This window comes from Macaca nemestrina, chromosome 2 (assembly GCF_043159975.1).
Source record: "Macaca nemestrina isolate mMacNem1 chromosome 2, mMacNem.hap1, whole genome shotgun sequence".
Taxonomy (NCBI): Eukaryota; Metazoa; Chordata; class Mammalia; order Primates; family Cercopithecidae; genus Macaca; species Macaca nemestrina.
In genome coordinates, this window is record NC_092126.1 from 15,124,963 (window position 1) to 15,150,356 (window position 25,394).

Genomic DNA, 25,394 nt, shown 5'->3' on the forward strand with positions numbered 1-25,394 from the left:
AACTCTGTCTCAAAAACAAAAACAAGGTCGGGCGCGGTGGCTCAAGCCTGTAATCCCAGCACTTTGGGAGGCCGAGACAGGCGGATCACGAGGTCAAGAGATCGAGACCATCCTGGCTAACACGGTGAAACCCCGTTTCTACTAAAAAAAAAAAACCAAAAAAACTAGCCGGGCGTGGTGGCGGGCGCCTGTAGTCCCAGCTACTCAGGAGGCTGAGGCAGGAGAATGGCGTAAACCGGGGAGACGGAGCTTGCAGTGAGCTGAGATCTGGCCACTGCACTCCAGCCTGGGCGACAGAGCGAGACTCTGTCTCAAAAAAAAAAAACAAAAAAACTAGGGCCAATATTTTAAGAGAGGATGATACTTTTCAAATTTCATAATTTTTTAACAACCATATTTGTACAATGTCAACAATAACTTTTAGTTGATTATTTTTATTTCAATTGATAGCAGGCACTTCAAAATGATTGAGATATTGTCACGCTTTATTAATCCTTAATTTTAATTACGAAGGCATTGTTTATAAACAAGTAAAAGAACTTGGCTGGGCGAGGTGGCTCATGCCTGTAATCCCAGCACTTTGGGAGGCTAAGGCAGGCAGATCACCTGAGGTCAGGAGTTCAAGACCAGCCTGGCCCATATGGTGAAACCCTGTCTCTACTGAAAATACAAAAAATTAGCCTGGGGTGGTGGCGCTTGCCTGTAATCCCAGTTGCTTGAGAAGCTAAGGCAAGAGAATCGCTTGAACCCGGGAGGCAGAGGTTGCAGTGAACCTAGTACCACTGCATTCCAGCTTGGGTGACAGAGTGAGACTCCATCTCAAAAATAAAATAAAATAAGATAAAATATAAACAAGTAAATGACCTCAAATAAATGTATTCCTGGCCTATGTATTATTTAATTTTTTTTTTTTTTTTTTTTTTTTTTAGACAGTGTTTCACTCTTGTTGCCCAGGCTGGAGTGCAATGGCGTGATCTTGGCTCACCGCAACCTCCATCTCCCGGGTTCAAGCGATTCTCCTGCCTCAGCCTCCTGAGTAGCTGGGATTACAGGCATGTGCCACCATGCCTGGCTAATTTTGTATCTTTTAGTAGAGACAGGGTTTTCTCCACGTTGGCCAGGCTGGTCTCAAACTCCTGACCTCAGGTGATCCACCCGCCTCGGCCTCCCAAAGTGCTGGGATTACAGGCCACTGTGCCCAGCCTATTTAAAACTTTTTAATATTCCTCTGTTATAATTAGAACAAAACATGGGGCCGGGTGCGGTGGCTCAAGCCTGTAATCCCAGCACTTTGGGAGGCCGAGACGGGCGGATCATGAGGTCAGGAGATCGAGACCATCCTGGCTAACACGGTGAAACCCCGTCTCTACTAAGAAATACAAAAAATAGCCGGGCGAGGTGGCAGCGCCTGTAGTCCCAGCTACTCGGGAGGCTGAGGCTGGAGAATGGCGTGAACCTGGGAGGCGGAGCTTGCAGTGAGCTGAGATCCGGCCACTGCACTCCAGCCTGGGCTACAGAGCGAGACTCCGTCTCAAAAAAAAAAAAAAAAAAAAAAAAAAGAACAAAACATGGCCACAAACAAGTGAGAAACTGTGTTTGAATTTTCACAAATATGTTTGGATTTTAAATGCCTTGTAGTTCGTGTTGAGAAATCAGACCATTCTAATGTCTTCATATCCTCACCCTTATATCAGTATAAAAAGTTTGGCTTCAATTAACAGATAATCCTTTACAATAAAGAATTGAGATCTGGTTTCATCACTTCGCTAATTGTTTCTTCATACATCTGGCTCAATGGAATATACTATGCCTGAGATATATTATTAGAAAAACAGTTTTCTATATTGTTCCACAAAAGCAAGAAATTAATCTAGAGGGCCCATTTGCCACAGCAAAAGGTAGGGATTTACTCTATCAGCCAATGCTCTGCAATTCCCTCTGGAGAAACCCATCAGTTCAGGTTAGAAGGGAAAGTCTTTGCCTTGCAATATTACCTACAACTTCATTCAAACACTGCTCAGAGTTCTCATCAGACTGACTCATGGCTGCAGGCAAGCCTGGTGTGAGGAAGGATGCCTCAGCCCAGGTGAACCCTTGCCAGGCTGGACTTGTCTAGTGGGAGAGAAAAAGTTGCCTGCAGGGTGAGAAGCCATCTTTCCACTATGGGTGTAGGCCTTCCTCCTGACACTGGCTCAGGAATCTCTTACTAAAATACAATTTTAAGTAAGCTTTGAATGTGGAAAGTTCATTGACTGTGCATTTCAGCTTTTCATTTTTCTACAGAGCATCATGGAGATCATGATCCATGGTGGACTGCGTGTAAGATGAGCTGGGGGTGTCAGCAGAATATATTTGGAGGAATCCACAGTATTGGCAGAGCACAAAAAGGCCCCTGCAGGTTTTGAAGAGCTGTAGGATGTACTTGCGAAATTTCTCCCCCAGAAAAAAGTAGATGATGGGATTAAGGCAGCAGTGAACAAAAGCCAGAGTTTCTGTGGCCTGGATGGCATAGTCCAAGTATCTTTCAAAAGTGCAGTCCTGAAGGACTTCTAGATCCACCAGGGTCTCTAGGAAGAGCACTATGTTGTAAGGTGTCCAGAACCCAAGGAAGAGGACCACCACGGCAAAGATCATTTTCACCGCCTTGTTCTTCTTCTCGTTTTTACAGTGCTGCAAGGTTCTGATGATCATGGAGTAGCAAAACAGCATGATCCCGAAGGGGATCACCAATCCGAGAATGTTGATTTCCAGGGAGCTGATAACCTTCCAGGTCGTGGAGTTGAGCGAGTACTTGGTTTTGCAGTAAGTATGGTTGCGCTCAGTATAACAAGTGCTGAACAGAAAGCCAGGAAGGGAGGCGAACACAGCCACTGACCATGTAGCTAAACTGGTGATGACCCCATAAGTCAAGGTCCTTGCCCTCAAGGAAAACACCGCATGCACAATTGCCAGGTATCTATCAATGCTCATAAGCATGACGAAGAATATGCCGCTGTAAAAGCCCACCAAGTAAATCCAGGAAATCATCTTGCACAGACCTAGCCCAAAAACCCACTGGTCTGCTGCATAGTAGCCCCAAAACGGGAGGGAAAACACGAAGAGCAGATCTGAGATGGCAAGGTTGAGCAGGTACACGTCAGTCATGGACCTGAGCCGCTTGTATTTGAACAGGACCAGAACCACCACAGAATTTCCAAGCAGCCCAAATACAAAAACCAAGGAGTACAGCGGGGGCAGGAAGAGCTCCCCAAATGCCTTGATGCCTTCTTTGGTGCAAGGCTTGGGGATACTTTCATACAGATAGTAATTGCTGTATATGCTTTCATCAAGGGTGGTGTCTGCTATATCCGTGGGGTTCATTTTTTAATTCTACAGGCTCCTCAAGGCAGGTCTGGGCCCAACCAGAAGAAGCTAATGAGGGGAAGAGCAAAGGAGATTTTTGTGAGAACAAAAATAAACCAAAGTGTTGCTAAATGCAGAGCATAGCTGCGTACTCTTTTGCTCTAGGTCTGTATATGCCTTTCCCAAGATGAAGGGCTCGATTACTCACAGGACCCTGCAGCCAGATGAAATAATTTTGGGCTTTGGAGGCAGACAGGTTTGTTTCAGATTCCAGTTCGGGCACTCACTAATGTTCTTACCTCTCTGCTAGGAGCTTCAGTTCTCTCATTTGTAAGTGAGGATCGTAAAACCTCCTTTTCAAGCAGGTGTTCTTCAAGGATGTATTTCAAAAAGATATTTCATAGTCTGGGGTTACTGAAATCACTTTCAGGGATGACAAAATCAGTTGAACAATTCTCAATTGGGTGTATTTTATATGCATGATCATGATCATGATCATCGTCAAACTGCATATAAAAATCATTTCTATGCACAGAATCCTATTAGAGTGGGAATTCGCCTGATGGATCTAGAAAACACATATTGCAGGCAGAAGTAAAACCTCTATCTCCCCAACCACCTTCACTCCTATCTCAATTGGTAGATAAAGAGGTTGAAATCTTCTTAAAATTTATCATATGCTGACATGTCTATCAGAGGGACTCAGGGCTAAAGGACTTTCCGACTCAAGGCCACTCCCTTGCTTCCTTTTTGAGGCTTTTGTGGGGCCCTCACATTCCTTGTTAAAATCCTTTTCACATTCGTCAGTAAATTCACATTCGATCTCTCCCCACACCCTCACCACCACACACCCAATGCCCAAACTGTGTTTCTCAAGAAAGAGCTTCTGAAACCAGGTGTGCGGTGGCCCATGCCTATAATCCCAGCACTTTGGGAGGCCGAGGAGGGAGGATCACTTGAGCCAAGGAGCTCCACACCAGCGTGAGCAACATAGGGAGACCCTGTCTCTACAAAAAAATTGTTTTAAAAGTTAGCTGGGTGTGATGGTATGTGTTGATAGTACCAGCTACTCAGGAGGCTGAGGCGGGAGGATCCCTTGAGCCCAGGAGTTCAAGGCTGCAGTGGGCTATGATGGCACCACTGCACTTCAACCTGGGCAGCAGAGTGAAACCCTGTCTCAAAAAAAAAGGAAAGAAAAGAGAAGAGAAGAAAAAGAAAAAAAGAAAAAGATTTTGGTTTACTCATGCAAATAGACACTGAACACCTGTTGCATCGCAGAGTCTCCAAAAAAGTTTGTTGAATGACTAACAATTCTACTCTTTCTCCACCATTTACCAGTAAAAATGAAAGGTATAAACAAGGCTGAGGAGTTAGGAAATTATCAGGAGAACAAAAAACCAGGAGACAGAGCTGGTAAGGGTCTGGAATTATTCTGTAGGTCTTGTGTGTGTGGTATTTCTTGCCTGGGAGTCTTGCTAGAAGCAAGAAGCAGACAAGTGTATATTTTTAATGAAAATGATCTATTTATTTTGGGCATGTGGACTCAGGCCAGATGTGTGCAGGAGGAGAGCCCCACATAAATGAATGCCCATCACATGAGGGCTCGGAGGGTGTGGGGACAGGTAGAAGGTGTGTGGGCTGCAAGGTAGGTGCCAAGTGTAAGCCCTAGACTCGCGAGGGGCCTGAGTGTCTGAGCCAGGTCCAGAAAGCAGTGTGCGACCCAAGACCCTGAGAATGTCCCCATCCCCACTTACCTTGCTTTTCTGAAAGCGGCTCTGAGGAAGGTCTGTGAGGGTCTGTGAGGCAATGCCAGGCTTGCTCAGGAAGCACGATGCTAAGAAGGACCGGTGCCTTTCAAGGGTGCGTGGCTTCCTGTGAGCACGAGTTCTCTCCCTCACCCAATTGTACTGAGTTCAAGTGGGGTTTTTTGATAGAAGTAGGAAGCAGAAAATGATTCTTAGTCATTTCCCAAGACTGAAGGCCAAGAAGATGTGCTAAGAAAAGATCAAGGAAAAAAATGAAGTCAGTTTCTTTTTAAAAAAGAAAATTTTTAGTTTTTAAAAATGTATTTGTTGGCTTTTAAAAAAGAGATGTTTTTAAAGAAATAGGGTCACCCAGACCAGTGTTCAGTGGTGCAATCACAGCTCACTGTAACCTCGAACTCCTAGGCTCAAGTGATCCTCCTGCCTCAGTCTCCCAAGTAGCTGAGACTAGAGGTGCAAGCCACCGTGGCTGACTAATTTTATTTTTTGTGGAGATAGGGGTCTTGCTACATTGCCCAGGCTGATCTTGAACTCCTGGCCTCAAGTAATCCTCCCACCTCAGCTTCCTAAAGCACTGGGATTACAGGCATCAGCCACTGCTTTTTGGCTTTTTAGTTTAAAAAAAAAAATTCCATTTAACTGGCCATATGCTGTAGCAACAATCTCTACATTTTGGATCAGCAACCTGTTTGTTAGTTTCTCATCATGGATATGCAGGGACCAGCAATCAAGATGTGCCGTGTTCTCCTGACAACTGGGATCTGAGAGGCCAGAGTGAGAAGGAAGGCCAGAGATAGTCAAGAAAAAGGATATTCAAGAGGAGAGAAGAGAAAAACTTGTCCAAATGTATGTGTCTGTGAGTGACTTGGAGGGCATTAGCCAACCACATTGTTTGATTCAGTAGTTGACACGGCCTCGAACCGGTGTGAAGTGACCTGGCAAAATAGCTTCAAGTCCTTTTGCAACAGGAAGACCCTCACCCAAGCGCCTTCTGCTTGGAGATTGTGGAGCTTCGCTGGCCGTGGTCTTGGCTGAGGTCTTGATCTTCACTTTGGATGCGGGTAGCAGTCATAGCCAAGGAGCGGACATGAGCCCTAAGTCTCTCATAGCCTCAGCTTTTGGCAACTTCCAGATGCTTTCCCTGTGTTTCAACAGTTGCTTAGCTCTTTGGTTCAACTTAAAAGAGCCATAAATATCATTCTTTCTGAGGAATTGGCATAAATAGGAACTAAAACACTGAGCTAGAATGGAGTTAGAGAACCCTTTTTTTTTCATTATCACTTCCCCCAAGGAGTCTTTTGAGACTTTTTTTTCCTAACACTCCCTCATAAAATTTTAATGCTACAGATATACTGTATATCTATTTATACAGTGTATGTGTATCTGTGCTTTATACATAAAATGAGTAAGAAATTTTTCTCCCTCCAAGAGCTAAGTTTTACCTTGGGGGCAATATCGCCTCTACTGAGAATGCACGAGTTAGAGTAGAGAGTAGAGGCACTCAACTCAGGCTCTGTGTCCCTATGAGGCATAGCAATATCTGCAATATCTGGAGACATTTTAGCTTGGGGTGGGAGGGAGTTACTACTGGCTGGTTTTTTTTTTTTTCTTTTTTTCTTTTTTTTGAGACGGAATCTTGCTCTGTCACCAGGCTGGAGTACAGTGGCGTGATCTCAGCTCACTGCAACCTGCACCTCCCAGGTTCAAGCAATTCCCCTGCCTCACCCTCCCGAGTAGCCAGGACTACAGGTGCACGCCACCACGTCCGGCTAATTTTTTGTATTTCAGTAGAGACGGGGTTTCACCATGTTGGCCAGGATGGTCTTGAACTCCTGACCTCAGGTGATCTGCCTGCCTCAGCCTCCCAGAGTGCTGGGATTACAGGCATGAGCCACCACGCCTGGCCTGCTACTGGCTTCTAATGAGTAGAGTCCAGGAACGCTGCTAAAGTCCTACAATGCATAGGACAGCCCTCCACAGCAGAGTTATCTGACCAAGAAGATCAGTGGTGCTGAGGTTGAGAAACCCTGAACTAGAGCAGTGTTCCCCAGAGTATGAACTGTGGAACCAGATTCATAGATAGCCTGCAAAAGAGAAATGGGGACAGGTGCTCAGGTAGGTCTGGGGAATGCTAGGCTTGGGTTCAAGTTAAACACAGTTCCATCCTGCAGTGCTTCCGGGGGCCCTTCCAATGCTGATATCATGTTGAGCCTCTGGAAGAAGGAGTTGCAATAAAAGCATCCCACGTGTATTTGACTAGCTAATCTATGCCCATTATATAGAGTAATTTATAAAATGAATGTATTTCCAGAAACATGGGGCCTGAAGAAGATTCTGCCATTAAATTATAGACTTTGAGATACAAGTTAGAGAGCTGGCCGGGGGCAAAGTGTGAAGGACAGGAAAGCACATGCCTCGGCAGGGGCCTGGGCAAGTTCATCTGAGCACACCACCTACATCTCCATGAGCTCTGGCCTGGGTGGGGGCAATGTTAAGGTTCTAGAACATATGCTATCTAGAGGTCCAAATCATCATAAATGAGCATTGATTCATGTGGGTCTATAGATGATCCCTGGAGAGCCAGTTAGTCCTCCCTTGACTGAACCTGGCCGTGTGACAAACCTCCTGGTCCCATGAGTGAGGCAGAGTTTGAGCTCCAGTGGCCTCATTGGTTGAGAGGACTTGCTTTGAGTCTGAATTTGGATCTCAGTACCACCACTCACTAGCTGTGTAAACCTAAATTTTCTTATCTGTAAAAAGGGATGATAATACTTGAGGATTGTGAGGGAATTAAATGAGCTGATGTTTGTAAAACACTTAGCATAGTGCCTGGTACATACAGGTGTTCAACAACGCACTAGCAGTGATTAGAAATTAGTAGGATAGGCCGGGCGCGGTGGCTCAAGCCTGTAATCCCAGCACTTTGGGAGGCCGAGACGGGCGGATCACGAGGTCAGGAGATCGAGACCATCCTGGCGAACACGGTGAAACCCCGTCTCTACTAATAAAATACAAAAAACTAGCCGGGCGCGGTGGCGGGCGCCTGTAGTCCCAGCTACACAGGAGGCTGAGGCAGGAGAATGGCGTAAACCCGGGAGGCGGAGCTTGCAGTGAGCTGAGATCCGGCCACTGCACTCCAGCCTGGGCGACAGAGCGAGACTCCGTCTCAAAAAAAAAAAAAAAAAAAAAAAAAAAAAAAAAAAGAAATTAGTAGGATAGGCCAGGTGTGGTGGCTCACGCCTGTAATCCCAGCACTTTGGGAGACCAAGGTGGGCAGATCACGAGGTTAGGAGATCGAGATCATCCTGGCCAACACAGGTGAAACCCCGTCTCTACTAAAAATATGAAAAATTAGCCGGGCATAGTGGCGGGCGCCTGTAGACCCAGCTACGCGGGAGGCTGAGGCCGGAGAATGGGGTGAACCCATGGGGAGGCGGAGCTTGCAGTGAGCCGAGATCTGGCCACTGCACTCCAGCCTGGGAGAAAGAGCTAGACTCCGTCTCAAAAAAAAAAAAAAAAAAGAAAAAACAAGAAATTAGTAGGATAAATACAATACACAGGAATAGCTTCCTCTCTTGAAATAGCTGAGCCCAGAGCGTGCCCTTGGCCATTGCTGGGATCCCAGGAAATATTTGGATTTAGACTTTTTGGGCCACATTCAATTTCCAAGTCAGGGTTCAGGTAAAAAGCAGGTTTCAGGTTTCCAAGTTGCAGAGGTTACGCCCCGGAGATAGTCAGTCTTCAGGTTGGCAAAGTAACAACATTACTGTCCTGGAGAAATACTAAGTAGGTGTCCCTTCAGTAAAGGTTTCAAAATTAAACATCCAAAAAAAAGGACCTCAGCCCCCAAAAAAGAATCTTTTTTTCCCCCCCCCACTGAGACGGAGTTTCGCTCTTATTGTCCAGGCTGGAGTGCAGCGGCGCGATCTCGGCTCACTGCCATGTCTGCCTCCCCAGTTCAAGGGATTCTCCTGCCTCAGCCTCCCGAGTAGCTGGGATTATAGGCGCCTGCCACCACACTCAGCTAATTTTTTTGTGTTTTTAGTAGAGATGGGGTTTCACCATTTTGGTCAGCCTGGTCTCAAAATCCTGACCTCAGGTGATCCAACTGCATTGGCCTCCCAAAGTGCTGAGGTTACAGCCTTGAGCCACGGCGCCCAGCCAGAATCATTTTTTAATTAATGCCCATTTCATTTCATAGATGGAGAAGTAGGAACACAGAGAGGGGAGGTGGTATGCTCAAGGCAACCCAGCCAGTCAGCGACACTCTCAGGGCTACACTCACACTCCTGACATTTTCATGGACACATGTTCCGTTAGGCTTAGTTTCTGAAACCTAAGCAGAGAGGAGCAGGCCAACAAAAAAGACTGCAAAGCCTACCCCAAACCATGGTGGTACACAGTGCAGCGCATGCTTCCAACACGAAGGAAAGCTGGAACATGAGACTACAGCGCCCCCTGGTGCACCAAGCCTTATTTCAGGGTCAAAGACATCAAGGTACATTGCCCAGGCTCTGGGCACAATACCAACCCACAGGGACCAACATATCTGAAATTGTGCCTTCAAAAGGAGCGCCACAGGACTCAGCTGCAGAGCTATGGTGATTAAGCCTTCAAACCTGTTATTTACAGCTCAAAATGAGAGAAGGCTGCCAGGCAGGGCCACACCAGGAGTAACAGGGACAAGGTAAAAATGAGCCAGAGCTGTACGGGCAGTTCATGTATGGCAAGCATGTGAGGTTACTTGGATTTCAAGGGCTTTCTGTCCATTGGCTATTTTGAATAATTTTGTGTGTTCAGAGCAATGGGGCTGTCCCTAGTGCCTGGTATCTGGCCTCAGGGCAATTAGAGCTAATGCACAATGGCCCCTGAGTATGAGGGCCTGATAAGGGAAGTGATTGGGGTGTGAACTTAGCTGTTCAAAAAGGGGAACTGACTGGCCTCTAGCCAGCACCTTAAAACTGGGTCAAGACAGCATTTAAAAACCAACAACAACTATATTACAAAGGAGGTCTGAATAAGCAGACAAACCTTTGGTAAGGAAATAGAAGGCTGCAAATGACTAAATTACTAGTCAATTTTTTTAAAGATAACTAAAAATTCCTACACATTTGGAAATTAGACAAGACATTTTCATGTTCATGTGACCCGAATGTCAAAGAAGATACAATGGAAAACAGAAAATACTTATAAGTGAATAAAAGTAAAATATCACTCATCAATGTTGTGGTGGGTAGCTAAATTGGGCCATAGAAATAGATGCCTGTAATCCCAGCACTTTGGGAGGCTGAGGCGGCCGGATCATTTGAGATCAGGAGTATGAGACCAGCCTGGCCAACATGGTGAAATCCCATCTCTACTAAAAATACAAAAAATTAGCTGGGCGTGGTGGCGTGCCTGTAGTCCTAGCTACTCAGGAGGCTGAGGTATAAGAATCGCTTGGACTCAGGAGGCGGAGGTTGCAGTGAGCCAAGATCGTGCCACTGCACTCCAGCCTGTGTGACAGAGTGAGACCCTGTCTCAAAAAAGAAAAAAAAAAAAGAAAGAAAAAGAAAATAATAGCAACATGTTGAGCCAAATAGTGGGGCCATGAACTACAAAACCCAGGCTTTCAACAAAGAAAAGTGAACCTGTTCAGAAACAGTAGAAGAAACCCAGGGCCAGCCCCTTAGGGTTACTCCTTCCTCAGAGTTCTCAGGTGTCAAATACTGTCAAATACTGTCTCTCCCATCCCTTGGGAGTAGATATCCTTTTCCTCCCCTCATCCCTCTCCCTCAGTCTCCTTTAGCCCCTGTCATTTCTTGGACACTCCCACATCAACACTCAGCCACTGACCCTGCTTAAATATTAGCACCACAGGGTTAAGGGCTGGGAAATACTAAGCCTTCCTAAGTGCCAGATGTCAGTGTGGAGAGGGAAATGAAATATGAATGGCTGAACATCATCACTGTGGTTCTCTCACTGCATTTGGACATTTGGACATTCCAAAGAACATTCCAAGATAAGTGATACTTAATGCGAAATTTAGTTTTTAAAAAGCTTTTTTAGAGAGACAGTATCTCTGTCACCCAGGCTGGAGTACAATGCACTGTACTCACTGCAAACTCAAACTTCCTGGGTTCAAGTAATCTTCCTGCCTCGGCCTTCCAAAGTTCTGGAATTACAGTAATAAGCCATGTGCCTGGTTGAAACTTAATTTATTTTGATTCAAAATATTTTCAAAGGCCAGGCGCAGTGGCTCATGCCTGTAATCCCAGTACTTTGGGAGGCCAAGGTGGGTGGATCACCTGAGGTCAGGAGCTGGAGACTAGCCTGGCCAACATGGTAAAACCTCATCTCTACTAAAAATAAAAAAATTAGGCCGGGCGCGGTGGCTCAAGCCTGTAATCCCAGCACTTTGGGAGGCCGAGACAGGCGGATCACGAGGTCAGGAGATCGAGACCATCCTGGCTAACACGGTGAAACCCTGTCTCTACTAAAAAATACAAAAAAACTAGCCGGGTGAGGTGGCGGGCGCCTGTAGTCCCAGCTACTCGGGAGGCTGAGGCAGGAGAATGGCGTGAACTCGGGAGGCGGAGCTTGCAGTGAGCTGAGATCCGGCCACAGCACTCCAGCCTGGGTGACAGAGCGAGACTCCGTCTCAAAAAAAAATAATAAATAAATAAATAAATAAAATAAAAATAAAAATAAAAAAATTAGCCAGTCATGGTGGCACATGACTGTAATCCCAGCTACTTGGGAGGCTAAGGCAGGAGAATCACTTGAACCCAGGAGGCAGAGTTTGCAGTGAACCGAGATCGTGCCATTGCACTCCAGCCTAGGCAACAGAGCAAGACTCTATCTCAAAATATATATATATAATTTTTTTCATGTAATATTAATGGTACTTAAACAAAATCACTTTCTTTCTCTGAAAATATTTATAACTTTATATAACAAAATACCACGAAAATGATAACAGGAACATCTTATCAAACCACAGTGTGTTTCTATGTGTGTGCCTAAGTATACACATACCTTTGAGAACCAAAATCACTTATGTGAACAATATTTATAACACACAACAAGCAGATGTAATCAGTTCATGTAATAAAATACATCCATGGCACAACAGTATATCTCAATTATAAAACCCGTCATCTATCATCGTTTTAGGATCCAGGCTTATTTCCTGTATGAGACATGAACACGTGGTTAAAAATTCCAAGATGTGGTTTGTCATTCTTTCAAGCAAAATGGAGTTCCATGTGAATTCAAGGGTAGAGATAACAAAATTACTTTTTCCTACTTTATCAAAGAGATTATTATTATTATTTTTTTTTTTTTTGAGATGGAGTCTTGCTCTGTCACTGGAGTGCAGTGGCGCCATCTCAGCTCACTGCAAGCTCCGCCTCCTAGGTTCATGCCATTCTCCTGCTTCAGCCTCCTGAGTAGCTGGGACTATAGGCACCCGCCACCACGCCTGGCTAATGTTTTGTATTTTTTGGTAGAGATGGTGTTTCACCGTGTTAGCCAGGATGGTCTCGATCTCCTGACCTCATGATCCACCCACCTCAGCCTCCCAAAGTGCTGGGATTACAGGCATGAGCCACTGCGCCCAGCCTATTATCATTATTATTATTATAGACAAAGTCTTGTGTCACCCAGGCTGAAGTGCAGTGGCATAATCATAGCTCACTGTAACCTTGAACTCCTGGGCTCAAACGATCCTCCTGCCTCAACCTCCCAAATAGCTAAGGACTACGGGTGCGTGCCACCACACCCAGCTAATTTTTTTAATTTATTTTTTATAGAGATGGGGTCTTGCTAGGTTGACCAGACTGGTCTTGAACTTCTGGTCTCAAGTGATCCTCCTGCCTCGGCCTCCCAAAGTGCTGGTATTATAGGTGTGAGCCACCATGCCTGGCCCTGCAAGGACATTATTAAGTGAAACTGGTTCTGGGAGTGCACAGCAATGAAGAAAGTACATTTTTCAGTTCAGTTTGGTGGTTGTGCCTTAATTTGTCCAAAGATCCCCAGTGGTTTTGCCCACCATCAGAGCAAATACCAACAGAGTGAAAAAGATAAAGTTATAGTATTATCAGGAATATAGTTTTGATATCATGGATACTCAGGAAGGGATCTCAGGGACCTCTTTCCCTGCATTCCCCACAGGATCCATAGACCACACTTTGAAAATTGCTGTTTTAAGGAAATGAAAGCTGCCAGCAGATGGCAGCAGGTACAGCAGCATTTTCCAATTTAGATTGACCATTATTTAGAAAATTGATTTCATGATAAGTTTAGTTTTGCCTTTAAAACTCACAGACAGCATTTCATTTCAGAAAATGTTTTTAACTATATAAAAGAATTCCACGAAATAAATGCTACTTCAGCTCACAACTTAAATTATCCAAGAACGTTTTCTTTCTTTTCTTTTCTTTTTTTTTTTTTTTTTGAGACGGAGTGTCGCCCTGTCATCCAGGCTGGAATGCAGTGGTGCGATCTCAGCTCACTGCAACCTCCGCCTCCTGAGTTCAAGCGATTCTCCTACTCTAGCCTTCCAAGTAGCTGGGATTACAGACGCGCACCACTACGCCCAGCTAATTTTTGTATTTTTAGTAGTGACGGGGTTTCATTATGTTGGTCAGGCTGGTCTCAAACTCTTGACCTTGTGATCCACCTGCCTCGGCCTCCCAAAGTGCTGGGATTACGGGCATCAGCCACCACACCCAGCTTATCCATAACTTTTTCTTTCTCCCTTTCTTCCTTCCTTCATTCCTTCCTTCCTTCCTTCTTTCTTTTTTTTTTTTTTCTTTTCTTTTCTTTCTTTCTTTTTTTTTCAGAGTCTTGCTCTGTCACCCAGGCTGGAATGCACTGGTGCTTTCTTTCATGGCTTATTGCAACCTTGACCTCCCAGGCTCAAGCAATTCTCCCACCTTTGACTCCCAAGTAGCTGGGACTACAGGCACATGCCACCATGCACAGCTAATTTCTTTTACTTTTTGTAGAGATAGGGTCTCACTAAGTTGCCCAGGCTGGTCTGAAACTCCTGGCCTCAAGCAATCCTCCCACTCTTTGTCCTCCCAAAGTGGTGAGATTACAGGCATGAGCCACTGCACCAGGCCCCAATAACTTTTTCTTGAGGCAACCATCATATTTCAGTACAGTCAGGACATCATAGCTGCAGGTTCTGCATCCTCAAATTCAACCAAGAAAGAATCGAAAATATTTGAGAAAAAAAATTTAAAAATTAAAAATAGGTGCCGGGCACGGTGGCTCAAGCCTGTAATCCCAGCACTTTGGGAGGACGAGATGGGCGGATCACAAGGTCAGGAGATCCAGACCATCCTGGCTAACATGGTGAAACCCCGTCTCTACTAAAAAATACAAAAACATTAGCCGGGCGAGGTGGCGGCCGCCTGTAGTCCCAGCTACTTGGGAGACTGATGTAGTCTACTCAGTCCAGCTACTCAGGAGAATGGTGTAAACCCAGGAGGCGGAGCTTGCAGTGAGCTGAGATCCGGCCACCACACTCCAGCCTGGGCAACAGAGCGAGACTCTGTCTCAACAACAACAACAACAAATTTAAAATAGACTAGGTGCAGTGGCTCACGCCTATAATCCCAACACTTTGGGAGGCCGAAATATGAGGATTGTTTTGGGAGGCTGAGGTGGGAGGATTGCTTGATGATGATAGGACTGTATACCTAGAAATCCCTAAAGACTTATCCAAAAGGCTCCTAGATCTAATAAATTCAATGAAGTCTCAGTTTACACAATCAGTGTACACAAATCAGTAGCACTGCTGTATACCAATGATGACCAAACTGAGAATCAAATCAAGAATTCAATCCCCTTTATCACAACTGAAAAAAAAAAAAAAACCTAGGAATATACTTAACCAAGGGAGGTGAAAGATCTCTACAAGGAAAACCACAAAACACTCCTGAAAGAAATCATAGATGACACAAAAAAATGGAAACATATACCATGCTCATGGATGGGAAGGTAATATTGTGAAAATGACCATACTGCCCAAAGCAAACTACAGATTTTATGATATTCCTAACAAAATACCATTATCATTTCTCACAGAACTAGAAAAACAATCCTAAAGTTCACATGAAACCAAAGAAGAGCCTGCATAGCCAAAGCAATCCTAAGCAAAAAGAACAAATGTAGAGGCATCACATTACTGGACTTCAAATTATACTACAAGGCTACAGTTACCAAAACAGCATGGTACTAGTATAAAAATAGGCACTTAGACCAATGGAACAGAATAGACAACCCAGAAATAAAACCAAATACAGCCAACTGATCTTCAACAAACCATATAAAAACATAAATTGAAGCCGGGCGCGGTGGCTCATGCCTGTAATCCCAGCACTTTGGGAGGCCGAGATGGGTGGATCATGAGGTCAGGAGATCGAGACCATCCTGCCTAACACGGTGAAACCCCGTATCTACTAAAAAGTACAAAAAACTAGCCGGGCGAGGTGGCGAACACCTGTAGTCCCAGCTACTTGGGACGCTGAGGCGGGAGAATGGCGTGAACCCGGGAGGCAGAGTTTGCAGTGAGCCGAGATCCGGCCACTGCACTCCAGCCTGGGCGACAGAGCGAGACTCTGTCTCAAAAAAAAAAAAAAAAAAAACATAAATTGGAGAAAAGATACCCTATTCAATAAATGGTGCTGAAAGGCCAAGCATGGTGGCTCATACCTGTAATCCCAGCACTTTGATTACAGGCCGAGGCGGGCAGATCACAAGGTCAGGAGTTTGAGACCAGCCTAGCCAACATGGTGAAACCCCATCTGTACTAAAAATACAAATATTAGCCTGGTATGGTGGTGGGCACCTATAATACCAGCTACTTGGGAGGCTGAGGCAGGAGAATTGCTGGAACCCAGGAGGCAGAGGTTGCAGTGAACCAAGATCACACCACTGCACTCTAGCCTGGGTGACAGAGCAAGACTCCATCTCAAAAAAAAAAAAAATTAAAATAAATAAATAAATAAATAAATGATGGTGCTGGGAAAACTGACAAGCCACATATAAAAGAGTGAAACTGGATCTCCATCTCTCACCTTATACAAAAATCAACTCAAGATGTATAAAGACTTAAATCTAAGACCTGAAACCATAAAAATTCTAGAATATAACATTGGAAAACTTTTCTGGACATTGGCCAAGGCAAAGAATTCATGACTAACACCCCAAAAGCAAATTCAACAAAACCAAAAATAAATAAATGGGGCCTATATTAATCTGTTTTCATGCTGCTGATAAAGACATACCTGAGATAGAGCAATTTACAAAAGAAAGAGGTTTAATTGGACTTACAGTTCCACATGGCTGGGGAAGTCTAACAATCATGGTGGAAAGCAAGGAGGAGCAAGTCATGTCTTACACAAACAGCAGCAGGCAAAGAGAGAGACCTTGTACATGGGAACTCCTCTTTTTTTTTTTTTTTTTTTTGAGACGGAGTCTCGCTCTGTCGCCCAGGCTGGAGTGCAGTGGCGCGATCTCAGCTCACTGCAAGCTCCGCCTCCCGGGTTCACGCCATTCTCCTGCCTCAGCCTCCCGAGTAGCTGGGACTACAGGCGCTGCCACCACGCCTGGCTAGTTTTTTGTATTTTTAGTAGAGACGGGGTTTCACCATGTTAGCCAGGATGGTCTCGATCTCCTGACCTCGTGAGCCGCCCACCTCGGCCTCCCAAAGTGTTGGGATTACAGGCGTGAGCCACCGCGCCCGGCCAAGGAACTCCTCTTTTTAAAACCATCAGATCTCATGAGACTTATTCACTATCATGAGAACAGCACAGGAAAGACTTGCCCCCATGATTCAATTATCTCCCACCAGGTCCTTCCCACAACACATGGTAATTCAAGATGAGATGTGGGTGGGGACACAGCCAAACCATATCATCCTGCCCCTGGCCCCTCCCAAATCTCATGTCCTCACATTTCAAAACCAATCATGCCTTCCCAATAGTCCCCCAAGTCTTAACTCATTTCAGCATTAACTCAAAAATCCACAGTCCAAAGTCTCATCTGAGACAAGGCAAGTCTCTTCCACCTATGAGCTTGTAAAATCAAAAGCAGGTTAGTTACTTCCTAGATACAGTCAGGGTACAGGCATTGGGTAAATACAGCCATTCCAAATGTGAGAAATTGGGCAAAACAAGGGGGCTACAGTTCCCATGCAAGTCCAAAATCCAGTGGGGCGGTCAAATCTTAAATCTCCAAAATGATCTCCCTTGTCACCATGTCTCACATCCAGGTCATGATGATGCAAGATGTGGGCTCCCATGGTCTTGGGCAGCTCTGCCCCTGTGACTCTGTGGGATACAGCCTACCTCCCAGCTGCTTTCATGGGCTGGCGTTGAGTGTCTGTGGCTTTTCCAGGTGCACGGTGCAAGGTGTCAGTGAATCTACCATTCTGGGGTCTGGAGGACCCTGGCATCTGGTGGCCCTCTTTTCACAGCTCCACTAGGTGGTGCCCCAGTAGGGATTCTGTGTGGGGGCTCTGACCCCACATTTCCCTTCCGCACTGCCCTAGCAGAGGTTCTCCATGAGAGGCCCACCCTTGCAGCAAACTTCTGCCTGGACATCCAGGCATTGCCATACATTTTCTGAAATCTAGGCAGAGGTTCCCAAACCCCAATTCTTGACTTCTGTGCACTCAACACCACTTGGAAGCTGCCAAGGGTGGGGCTTGCACCCTCTAGAGCCATGGCCCGAGATCTACATTGGCCCCTTTCAGCCACAGCTGGAATGGCTGGGACACAGGGCACCAAGTCCCTAGGCTATGCACAGCACAGGGACCTTAGGCCCAGCCCACAAAACCATCCTTTCCTCCTAGGCCTCTGGGCCTGTGATGGGAGGGACTGCCATGAAGACCTCTGACATGCCCTGGAGACATTTTCTCCATTGTCTTGGGGATTAACATTTGGCTCCTTGTTACTTATGCAAATTTCTGCAGCCTTGAGTTTCTTCCCAGAATATGGGGCTTTCTTTTCTATCACATTGTCAGGCTGCAAATTTTCTGAACTTTTATGCTCTGTTTCCCTTATAAAACTGAACACCTTAACAGTACCCAAGTCACTTCTTGAATGCCTTGCTGCTTAGAAATTTCTTCTGCCAGTACCCTCAATCATCTATCTCAAGTTTAAAGTTCCACAAATCTCGGTCAGGTGTGGTGGCTCACGCCTGTAATCCCAGCACTTTGGGAGGCCAAGGCGGGCAGATCACAAGGTCAGGAGATCAAGACCATGCTAGCTAACATGGTGAAATCCCATCTCTACTAAAAATACAAAAAATTAGCCAGGCGTGGTGGCGGGTGCCTGTAGTCCCAGCTACTCCAGAGGCTGAGGCAGGAGAATGGCGTGAACCCAGGAGGTGGAGCTTGCAGTGAACCGAGATCATGCCACTGCACTCCAGCCTGGGTGACAGGTGAGACTCTGTCTAAAAAAAAAAACAAGAAGAGGTTTAATTGGACTTATAGTTCCACATGGCTGGGGAAGCCTCACAATCATGACAAAAGGCAAGGAGGAACAAGTCATGTCTTACATGGATGGGTAGCAGGGATAAGAGAGAGAGAGCTGTGCAGGGGAACTCCTCTTTTTAAAACTATCAGATCTCACCATGTGCGGTGGCTCACACCTATAATCCTAGCACTTTGGGAGGCCAAGGCGAGTGGATCATGAGGTCAAGAGATCAAGACCATACTAGCCAACATGGTGAAACCCCATCTCTACTAAAAATACAAAAATTAGCTGGGGGCGTTGGTGCGTGCCTGTAGTCCCAGCTGCTTGAGGCAGGAGAATCACTTGAAACCAGGAGGCGGAGGTTGCAGTGAACCGAGATCATACCACTGCACTCCAGCCTGGCAACAGAGTAAGACTCTGTAAAAAAAAAAAAAAAAGCATCAGATCTCATGAGACTTATTCACTATCCTGAGAACAGCATGGGAAAGACTTGCCCCCATGATTCAATTATCTCCCACTGGGTCCCTCCCACAACATGTGGGAATTCAAGATGAGATTTGGGTGGGAACATAGCCAAACCATATCAGGACCTAATTAAACTAAAGAGCTTCTATACAACAAAAGAAATAATTAGCAGAGTAAACCGACAACCCACAGAGTGGGAGAAAATATTTGCAAACTATGTATCTGACAAAGGACTGGTATCCAGAATCTACAAGGAACTCAAACAAATCAGCAAGAAAAAAAACAAATAATCCCATCAAAAAGTGGGCAAAGGCCATGAATAGACATTTCTTTTTTTTTTTGAGACGGAGTCTGGCTCTGTTGCCCGGGCTGGAGTGCAGTGGCCGGATCTCAGCTCACTGCAAGCTCCGCCCCCCGGGTTTACGCCATTCTCCTGCCTCAGCCTCCCGAGTAGCTAGGACTACAGGCGCCCGCCGCCTCGCCCGGCTAGTTTTTTGTATTTTTCTTTTTAGTAGAGACGGGGTTTCACCGTGTTCGCCAGGATGGTCTCGATCTCCTGACCTCGTGATCCGCCCGTCTCGGCCTCCCAAAGTGCTGGGATTACAGGCTTGAGCCACCACGCCCGGCCGAATAGACATTTCTTAAAAGAAGACATACAGCCAACAAACATAGGAAAAAATGCCCAACATCACTAATCATTAGGAAAATGCAAATTAAAACTGTAATGAGATACCACCTTACTCCTACAAGAATGGCCATAATTAAAAGCCAAAAAACAATAGATGTTGGCATGGAGGTGGTGAAGAGGGAATACATTTACACTGCTAGTAAGAATGTAAATTAGTACAACCTCAGAGGAAAATAGTATGGAGATTCCTTTAAAAAACTAAAAAGTAGGATCTACCATTTGATCCAGCAATTCCACTACTGGGGATCTACCCAAAGGAAAAAAAGTCATTCTATGAAAAAGACACATGCATACACACATTTATAGCAGCACAATTTGCAAATGCAAAGATAACCAACCTAGGTATCCATCGACTAAAGAGTGGATAAAGAAAATGTGGTATGTACACCATGGAATACTTCTTAGTCACAGAAAGGAATAAAATGATGTATTTTGAGCCAACTTGGATGGAGCTGGAGGCCATTATTCTAAGTGACGCAACTCAAGAATGAAAAAATAAAGACCATATATTTTGACTTATAAGTAAGAGCTAGGAGGCCGGGCGCGGTGGCTCAAGCCTGTAATCCCAGCACTTTGGGAGGCCGAGGCGGGCGGATCACAAGGTCAGGAGATCGAGACCACAGTGAAACCCCGTCTCTACTAAAAATACAAAAAATTAGCTGGGCGCGGTGGCGGGCGCCTGTAGTCCCAGCTACTCAGGAGGCTGAGGCAGGAGAATGGCGGGAACCCGGGAGGTGGAGCTTGCAGTGAGCCGAGATCGCGCCACTGCACTCCAGCCTGGGCAACAGCGTGAGACTCCGTCTCAAAAAAAAAAAAAAAAGAGCTAGGCTATGAGGATGCAAAGACATAGAGTGATATCATGGAGTTTGGGGACTCGGGTTGGGGAGGCTGGGAGGCGAGTGAGGGATAAAATACTACATATTGGGTACCATGTATACTGTTTGGGTGATGGGTGCCCTAAAATCTCAAAATTCACCACTGTAGAATTCATCCATGTAACCAAAAACCAATTGTACCCCAAAAGTTATTGAAATAAAAACAAATAAATAATAACAATACAGCAATAAAAATAACACAAATAAAAACAATTCTGTATAACAACTATTAAAATAGCACTTGCATTGTATTCGGTAAAATAAGTAATCTAGAGATGATTTATGTATTTTGGAGGATGTGCATAGGTTATATGCCCATACTAACCATTTTATACAAGGAACCTGAGCCTCCTCGAATTTTGGTAACAACGGGGGGTCCTGGAACTAATCCCCTACTGGATACTGAGGGACCACACTGTATGCAGAATTGCTGTAGCCCAAAATAACTTCTCATTTTGTCATCCAGAATACTAAGAACAGCAACAGCCTTGGTATAGCAATTCTGTCATTTTTTTAAGCTGAAAAAATTTAAATGTTCTACCAACTGGAATTACTATTAAATTAAAGCATTTGGCCAGGCTTGGTGGCTCATGCCTGTAATCCCAGCACTTTGGGAGGCCCGAGATGGGTGGACCACTCGAGATCAGGAGTTCGAGACCAACCTGGCCAACATAGTGAAATCCTATCTCTACTAAAAATACAAAAATTACCTGGGTGTGGTGGCATGTGCCTGTAATCCCAGCTACTCAGGAGGCTGAGGTAAGAGAATCACTTGAACCTGGGAGGTAGAGGTTGCAGTGGGCCAATATCACGCCACTGCACTCCAGCCTGGGTAACAGAACAAGACTCTGTCTCAAAAAAAAGTAAAAATAAATATTAAAGCATTTATCCAAAAAAATATTGTATACAGTTTAATAAATTCCATCTTTTTTATTTTTTATTTTCTTTACTAAGGGTCTCACTGTCCCCCCAGTCTGGAGTGCAGTGGCACGATCACAGCTCACTACAGCCTCGACCTCCTGGGCTCAAGTGATCCTCTCACCTCAGCCTACCAAAGTGCTGGGATTACAGGCATGAGCCACCACATCTGGCATCTTTTTTTTTTTTTTTTTGAGACGGAGTTTCAGTCTTGTTGCCCACACTGGAGTGCAATGGCGCCATCTTGGCTCCCTGCAACCTCCACCTCCAGGTTTCAAGCTATTCTCTTGCCTCAGCCTCCTGAGTAGCTGGGATTATAGGCGTGCGCCACCATGCCCAGCTAATTTTGTATTTTTAGTAGAAACAGGGTTTCTCTATGTTGGTCAGGCTGGTCTCAAACTCCCGACCTCAGGTGATCTGCCCGCCTCGGCTTCCCAAAGTGCTGGGATTACAGGCATGAGCCACCGCGCTCGACCAGCGTTGAACATATTTTCATATGGGTATTTGCTATCTGTGTATCTTCTTTGGTGACCAGATGTTCCCAACTCTAGGACTCTAGGAGTCTGATTATTTTCACCACAAAAGTGACCAGTGAATGGCCCTCATCAGTTGTGATGCAGCCACCCAGTGTCAGTGGTGAAACAGATCCCCAGTCTATCAATCCAACACCATCCTAGCTGGGTGCAGTGGCTCACACCTGTAATCCCAGCCCTTTGGAAACCCAAGGCAGGAGGATCCTTTGAGCCCAGAAGATTGAGGTCAGCCTGGTCAACATAGTGAGACTCCATCTCTACAAAAAAATTAAAAATTAGCCAGGTGTGGTGATGGGTGCCTCTATTCCCAGCTACTCCGGAGGCTGAGGCAGGAGGATCACTTGAGCCCAAGAGTTTGAGGCTGCAGTGAGCTACGATCGTACCACTATACTCCAGCCTGGGTGACCTGCCTGAATCACAGAGTGGGACCCTGTCTCCAAAAAGGCAGGGCGCAGTGGCTCATGCCTGTAATCCCAGCACTTGAGAGGCCAAGGCGGGTGGATCACGAGGTCAGGAGATCAGGATCATCCTGGCCAACATGGTGAAACACCATCTCTACTAAAAATACAAAAAATTAGCCAGGCGTGGTGGCGCATGCCTGTAGTCCCAGCTACCAGGGAGCCTGAGGCAGGGGAATCGCTTGAACCCAGGAGACGGAGGTTGCAGTGAGCTGAGATCGCGCCACTTCCCTGCAGCCTGGCAACAAAGCAATACTCCATCTCAAAAAAAACCAAAAAACCAAACAAAAAAAACACCGTCTTAAAAGATTCTTCCGGCCGGGCACGGTGGCTCAAGCCTGTAATCCCAGCACTTTGGGAGGCCGAGACGGGCGGATCACGAGGTCAGGAGATCGAGACCATCCTGGCTAACACGGTGAAACCCCGTCTCTACTAAAAAATACAAAAAACTAGCCAGGCGAGGTGGCGGGCGCCTGTAGTCCCGGCTACTCGGGAGGCTGAGGCAGGAGAATGGCGTAAAAACCCGGGAGGCAGAGCTTGCAGTGAGCTGAGATCCGGCCACTGCACTCCAGCCTGGGCGACACAGTGAGACTCCGTCTCAAAAAAAAAAAAAAAAAAAAAAAAAAAAAAAAAAGATTCTTCCTATGTGAAGCGAATTTCAGACCTACACTGGTGTGTTATGCCTTTACCAACACCTTGCGCTAGACAATGCCTTTCCTAACACAGGCAGCCGCCATCATCACGCTGGCTTCCATTCACCAAGGGTTTACACTGAGCCAGATACTCAGTGAGGCCCTTTCCATCCATTATTTTACTTCTTCTCGCCATGACCCTGCACAACAGCTAATAATCTCCATTTTTATAGGTGAGGGAATTGAGATTGAGAGGTGACCTGCCCAAGATCACCCAGCTAGTAAGTGATGATTTTGAAATCATTGCTGAACTGGGCTTCTCCTTCCCTTCTTACTGATGTCATTTGCTTTGCAGCAGATTGATAGCAATACTTGACTCCCAGCCTGAGGCCATTTTTAGGACATTCCCCACACAGTGAATTGTTTGGACTCCACCACAGTTCTGTGGGGCAAGACAGGGAAGGGTTTGGTGATTTGCACAAAGGTTCTTGGTTTGCTTGGAAGATGAGAAATGTGAGCCAAAAGTTAAGACAAATTCAGACTTCGGGAGGAGGCAGCAGGATCTGAATTAGAGTCCTCTGAAGGCTGAGATTTCTGGGCCACGACCCACAGGGGTCTTTTCCTGTGGGATGGATGACAAAAGCTGGGCAAGAAAAGAGAAAAGCTCCCCGTTGATGAACCCGGACCAAAATATAGAAAGATCACAGCACAGGCTGGAACCAGACCCTCCTGTTCTCGGACCCCTCTCTGACCTTGGGCAAGATACTGAACTAGAGGCAGAATCGCTCTGTTCTCCCACTTCCAACTCCACCTGTGTCTCTAAGCCTTCCAGATCCCCACTAACATCCTCACTCAGATTTTCCTTTTCTTTTCTTTTCTTTTTTTTTTTTTCTTTTTTTTTTTGTGAGACGAAGTCTCACTCTGTTGCCCAGGCTGGACTGCTGCAGTGGCACAATCTTGGCTCACTGCAATCTCCACCTCTTGGGTTCAAGCAATTCTTCTGCCTCAGCCTTCGAGTACAGTAACTGGGACTACAGGTGCGCACCACCATGCCCAGTTAATTTTTGCATTTTTAGTAGAGACGGGGTTTCACCATGTTGGCCAGGCTGGTCTCGAACTCCTGACCTCAGGTAATCCGCTCGCCTTGGCCTCCCAAAGTGTTAGGATTACAGGCATGAGCCAGCACGCCCAGCCCTCACTCAGATTTTCTTAGTTGGCAATCTTCCCACTTATTCCCACACTCCCCTCTGGACCTGTCTCTGGCTTTTCATCCCTCACCTTGGCCTCCTGCACCTGCAATAGAACCAGTCTTCCCAGTGTGGCGATTCCTCAAGGATCTAGAACTAGAAATACCATTTGACCCAGCCATCCCATTACTGGGCATATATCCAAAGGATTATAAATGCTGCTATAAAGACACATGCACACATATGTTTATTGCGGCACTATTCACAATAGCAAAGACTTGGAACCAACCCAAATGTCCATCAATGATAGACTGGATTAAGAAAATGTGGCACATATACACCATGGAATACTATGCAGTCATAAAAAAGGATGAATTCGTGTCCTTTGTAGGGACATGGATGAAGCTGGAAGCCATCATTCTCAGCAAACTATCACAAGAACAGAAAACCAAACACTGCATGTTCTCACTCATAGGTGGGAATTGAACAATGAGAACACTTGGACACAGGGTGGGGAACATCACACACCAGAGCCTGTGGGGGACTGGGGGAGGGATAGCATTAGGAGATATACCTAATGTAAATGATGAGTTAATGGGTGCAGCCCACCAACATGGCATATGTATACATATGTAACAAACCTGCACGTTGTACACATGTACCCTAGAATATAACAATATATTATAAAATATATCATTATATTATATAGTAATAATATATAGTATAATATATATATATAATATATAGTATAATAATAATAATAGAACCAGTCTTCCAACACTTCACTCATCCCGACCCCGTTATTATCCCGCCCCATAAAACAAAACCACCGAAATGAGCTCCAGGGCCCCTTCCCTTCTCTTAGAACCCGTTTGTCTTTGCAGGAATCTGGGCCCAAGTGAACTGGGTTCCTCCTCACCCACACCTCCCCCATGTAATAAGCTCATCCCACTTATTCCAGAGTCTCTCCCAATCCAGAGCCATTTTTCCTTTGCAACCCCAACCCTGGGTCTGGAGAATTGGAGTCTTAGGCCTGGATTTTCTCTGCCTTTGTTTAGCTG

General features: G+C 45.6%; 1 protein-coding gene and 1 long non-coding RNA gene across 5 annotated transcripts in view; one reads left to right on the forward strand and one right to left on the reverse strand.

Annotated features, from left to right (window-relative positions):
* LOC105470939 (uncharacterized) overlaps positions 1–15,433 on the forward strand; it is a 52,495-nt gene extending 37,062 nt beyond the window's left edge. For 3 of the 4 annotated variants that reach the window (XR_011619571.1, XR_980882.3, XR_011619572.1), the window contains exons 5-6: positions 2,669–2,802; positions 3,376–5,104. This is a non-coding gene — a long non-coding RNA (uncharacterized lncRNA). Of the gene's footprint in view, positions 1–2,668; positions 2,803–3,375; positions 5,105–15,182 lie in introns of those variants that run through there. The other variant, XR_011619570.1, reaches the window with a different exon arrangement.
* Positions 1,565–5,221, reverse strand: LOC105470938 (C-C motif chemokine receptor 4). The gene is made up of 2 exons (XM_011723289.3): positions 5,097–5,221; positions 1,565–3,411 (listed from the first exon to the last, which is right to left on the reverse strand). The coding sequence occupies exon 2, from the start codon at positions 3,358–3,360 to the stop codon at positions 2,278–2,280; it is 1,083 nt and encodes a 360-aa protein (XP_011721591.1). The 5' UTR covers positions 3,361–3,411; positions 5,097–5,221; the 3' UTR covers positions 1,565–2,277.
* Positions 15,434–25,394: the final 9,961 nt, after the last annotated feature.

Coding starts and splice junctions, on each gene's coding strand:
- LOC105470938 (XM_011723289.3), bottom strand. CDS start 3,360: ATGAACCCCACGGATATAGCAGACACCACCCTTGATGAAAGCATATAC.